Source organism: Arachis ipaensis, chromosome B09, assembly GCF_000816755.2.
Source record: "Arachis ipaensis cultivar K30076 chromosome B09, Araip1.1, whole genome shotgun sequence".
Lineage (NCBI taxonomy): Eukaryota > Viridiplantae > Streptophyta > Magnoliopsida > Fabales > Fabaceae > Arachis > Arachis ipaensis.
Genome location: NC_029793.2, coordinates 99178498 through 99182343, shown reverse-complemented (window position 1 = coordinate 99182343; position 3846 = coordinate 99178498). Strand labels below are relative to the sequence as shown.

Genomic DNA, 3846 nt, shown 5'->3' with positions numbered 1-3846 from the left:
ATACACTGATAGTGTAAAATAGTTTACACTATCAAACATAATTGAATGACGGTGTAAAATAGTTTACACTATCAGTGCATCAAAATTAAACTCTAAATTAAAAGATACCTTTTGCCTTTTTACTCCAACCAAATCTAGCTATAACAAATAAGCCGAATACATAATAAGAAAATCAATACGGGTTGGTCTAGTGGTTAGTTCACTATTCCAGTTAAACAAGTGTCTAGGAGAATTTTGAATCTTGCCTTATGCATGCAACTACCTATTAGTCAGCCACAAACTTTTAAATGAAGTTCTGATTCATGACAGAGAAAAGACGAGCATGCGTGTTATAAGACCAAAAAGAATGTTGCAACTCTAAAATGTCTACCCCAGGGTTGTAGTTGAATTGTAAAGTTGAAAAATTGTGAAGCTTAGATAAACTCAAATCGTAAACTTGTAAATTGGGACCTAAACATTTAAACGTATAATTTAATTTGAGAATTTGATCATCTTAAAACTACAAAAGCTGCAGTAGCACATCAACTAGAGGCGCCTGGAAAGAAATTCTATTTTTTCCAATTCTATGTTCTATAAAGAACTAAACATACACCTTATATAAGAACACATAATGGTGGTTCAACAAAGTCAAACTCTATATACATAATCCCTTTGAATCTACTAGTCTACTAGGCTGTACAAAAGTATAGGACTTATTCAACAAGGAAAAGTTTAGGGGGCAACAACTTTGTTAAATTTTGGCCAACATGTAACCAGTAAAGAAAAGTGAGTCATTAGATGAAATCTCACACCAATCTCACACCATTAAAACCATCATTGATGACTATTTGATGGCTACAAATTACAAAAGTTGTTGGCCCCTAACATTCCTCATTCAACAAAATCCAACCATATTCACAAATAAGATCAACTAGAGGAAACACCACATTTTCCCTGTAACCAAGGCAATCTCCTGTCACCTTTGAGAGAGACGAAGATCTCACGGGCAGTGGCATTGTTCTCAAACAAGTCCAAGGCGAGGAAGTAGACTCGATCATCAACACCCTGCAACTCATCCAACACCTTGATGCACCTGCTTATGGTGAACCTGTCCTCGTTCTTCAGAATCACACTTGCCCTCATCTTTGAAGCAGCAGCTATCTCGAGCATGGCGTCAACAATGGCATCTCCGGTAGCCTTTCGGCTTCGCTTACGGCTACCTGAACCAGATGGCACAGCAGCAGGATGACGCTTGTGCCCATCCAACATGTTCACATCATCTCCAGATCCAGAAGAACCATCCTCATCCATGTAAGTCATTACCACTGTAAATAACACTAACTAATGAACAATATTACTAGGGCCACTAGAAAACATGAGAGTTTTTTTGGAATACTTATATCAGGAATTGACATGATCTATAAGTCAATATGGGGTTTGAATGCAATGGTGTTATGCGATAACAAAAATTCTTAAGACTTGATAAACAAATCAAATCAAATCAATCCTAGAATACACTCATGGGTTTGAGCAAATTAAAATTCTTTTCTTATCCTTAAACATCGAAACTTAAGACTTGATTAACAAATCAAATCAATCCTTAATCGAACTCCTAGTAATACGCTAGGTGAGGTGATTGACTACATTAAAACAAGGCCAATGTCTAATTAATTTCTAACAGCTTATGCTGCAACACTAACAGCATTCAATGGACACGCTCAATTGCCTCAAATCCTCAATGCACGTAAAACACTAACCAACAATGAATATAAACATTCCCAGAGTGAAAAAATAGTATTTTTAACGCCAAATTGATGTGAAGTGCGACTAGGGCAAATGGGAAGGAAAATCGTACCGTGTCGCAGGTTCCTGTCGGATTTCGATAGTTAGGGTAACAAAAAGTTAGGAGAATGGAGGTATTGTTCGAAATTGGGTTGTTGAAAACGCGCTATTTGAATCTCATTGCGTGGGTGAATGTCAGTGATGGCAGAAAATGGGGGAGATCAGCAACTTTGGAAACCCTAACAATAGAACGATTGAGGAAGAAGACAGTAGCTGAAGTGTTAAAACGCACCGTTTTTACCTTCTGCATGCTCCGCTTCTGTTCTTTTTCTGTTGAGAAAATTACAAATTACAAATAGGTCATTTTAATTTCTGACCTTTTTAAAATTAAAATATTGTAAAATGTAATAGAGATGTGTCATGTGTGACGAAAATGTTATTATGCTGATGTGGCTATACCGATATTTTATGTGAATGTGACAAAAATGTTTAAAAACAAAAAAGTCTTTCACCTCTAAAACGACATTGTTATAGTTTAAATTCTCTTAGCCCCTTTTGTTTTTGGTTTATAGTTTAAACTAGGAATCTTAACAATACTACCATGTTAGATAATTTAGCTAGAAGCAATATATTGCAAAACTAAATTGTCGTCTTTTTATGTCTTAGAAATTAAGGCAAATAAAATCTCAACCAAAATTTTTAGATAAAAGAAAAACAGAAGGCTATAATTCTAAAAGTTTTACAAGAGCGTGAAAGGGCAATTTCTAGCACGAACCATATTTCCTTTGCTCTTTGAACCATATCGCGCGATGTTGTGCCAAGAAATTGCAGCTTTGCGCTTGTTCTTATGCATCGAAATATTGTTGTTCCTCTTCCAGTTCCGAACCTGCAGCTCTACCTCCCCTCTCGCTCGCAGTGCGAAGAACGTGTTCTCAATGCAACCACTGCAATCCTCAGTAACTCGATGGGAAGCCATTCGAATCCTGATGCAGAAGTAAAAGCTGCTTTTTCCTTCGGCGAGAATACCGACAAGAACGCGTTCTTCGATGCTGAACCAGCGTGCTGCAGAAGCAGCATCGAATTGAACACAAACACACCACGGATATTGTTATTGCCTTCGGCGGAGTTATCGATGTAGAGCGATATGTGCAACGACTGAGCAAGGACTTTTTTCGGCATAGCACGGTGGCAGACTCCTTCGATCCATCGGAGGAGCAATTGGAATCATACTCGTTCTGCTCAACAACGCTCATAGAGGAAGGTGCGGCGTTGCGCTTGAGGTCATTGGGTTGCTGGAAGGGCTTGGAGCCTCCATCGCGGTGGAAGGAGGTTATGCGACCGGAGGAGTTGCGGTCTTGCCGGTTCCAAAGGTGAACTGGCAAAGCGCTTTCTTCATGGATAACATCAGTTTTAATATTTGTTGAAGGGTTTTTGTAATTCTATTGTCTTATGGCTTTCTAGAATAAACCAGAAAAGAAAAGGGACGAACTTGGGCGGGGTTTAGACGGGAATGATGTCATTTTAGAGATGGAGGATTTTTTTGTTCCTAAACCTTTTTGTCACATCCATGTGGGGGCGCTGTGACGGCCACATCGGCATAACGACATTCACGTCAGACATTTTTGTTACGTTTTACAATCTTAATTGGATAGAGGAAGCCAAATATCTTGATTTTGAAAAAGTTAAGGGCGTAAACATATTTTTCAATTCTCAAATATCTAAATATTTGCGTGACAAAAGGTGAGTAACATATTTATCTTTTAGTCTTTTATTTTTTTTTTCTCTTTCAATTTGAAAAATATTAGTATTACCAAATTTATCCCTTTTTTATTGTGTTACCATTCTTTTAATCTTATATAATCAAAATTTTGTTTTATTTTATGAAGTTGAGGTCTATTTGTTGATTATTAATTCATAATGAAAAAATTGGGATAAACTATTATCTCTAGTTCATTTATTTGTTAAATACTTTATATTTACTATAAGTTTTTTTATTTTAGCAATGTTATATGATCAATAAAATTTATCATTTTTTATCAAAATTTGACTAATTCTAAATACTAAACCAAATTTTAAATCATAAAT

The 3846-nt window shown here is 36.4% G+C and overlaps 1 protein-coding gene across 3 annotated transcripts; it reads right to left on the bottom strand.

Annotated features, from left to right (window-relative positions):
• On the bottom strand, positions 458-2115 carry LOC107616612. Of its 3 annotated transcripts, XM_021111484.1 has the most exons (3): positions 1835-2115; positions 882-1304; positions 458-703 (listed from the first exon to the last, which is right to left on the bottom strand). In XM_021111484.1, the coding sequence occupies exon 2, from the start codon at positions 1297-1299 to the stop codon at positions 907-909; it is 393 nt and encodes a 130-aa protein (XP_020967143.1). In that variant the 5' UTR covers positions 1300-1304; positions 1835-2115; the 3' UTR covers positions 458-703; positions 882-906. The 3 variants fall into 3 exon arrangements, with proteins under 3 accessions (XP_020967143.1, XP_016174054.1, XP_020967144.1); XM_016318568.2 differs by having other exon boundaries at positions 458-1320; positions 1835-2110; XM_021111485.1 differs by having other exon boundaries at positions 458-1316; positions 1835-2110.

What these genes read in the sequence shown, in the direction of transcription:
- LOC107616612 (XM_021111484.1), bottom strand. Translation starts at nt 1,299, where the DNA reads ATGACTTACATGGATGAGGATGGTTCTTCTGGATCTGGAGATGATGTG.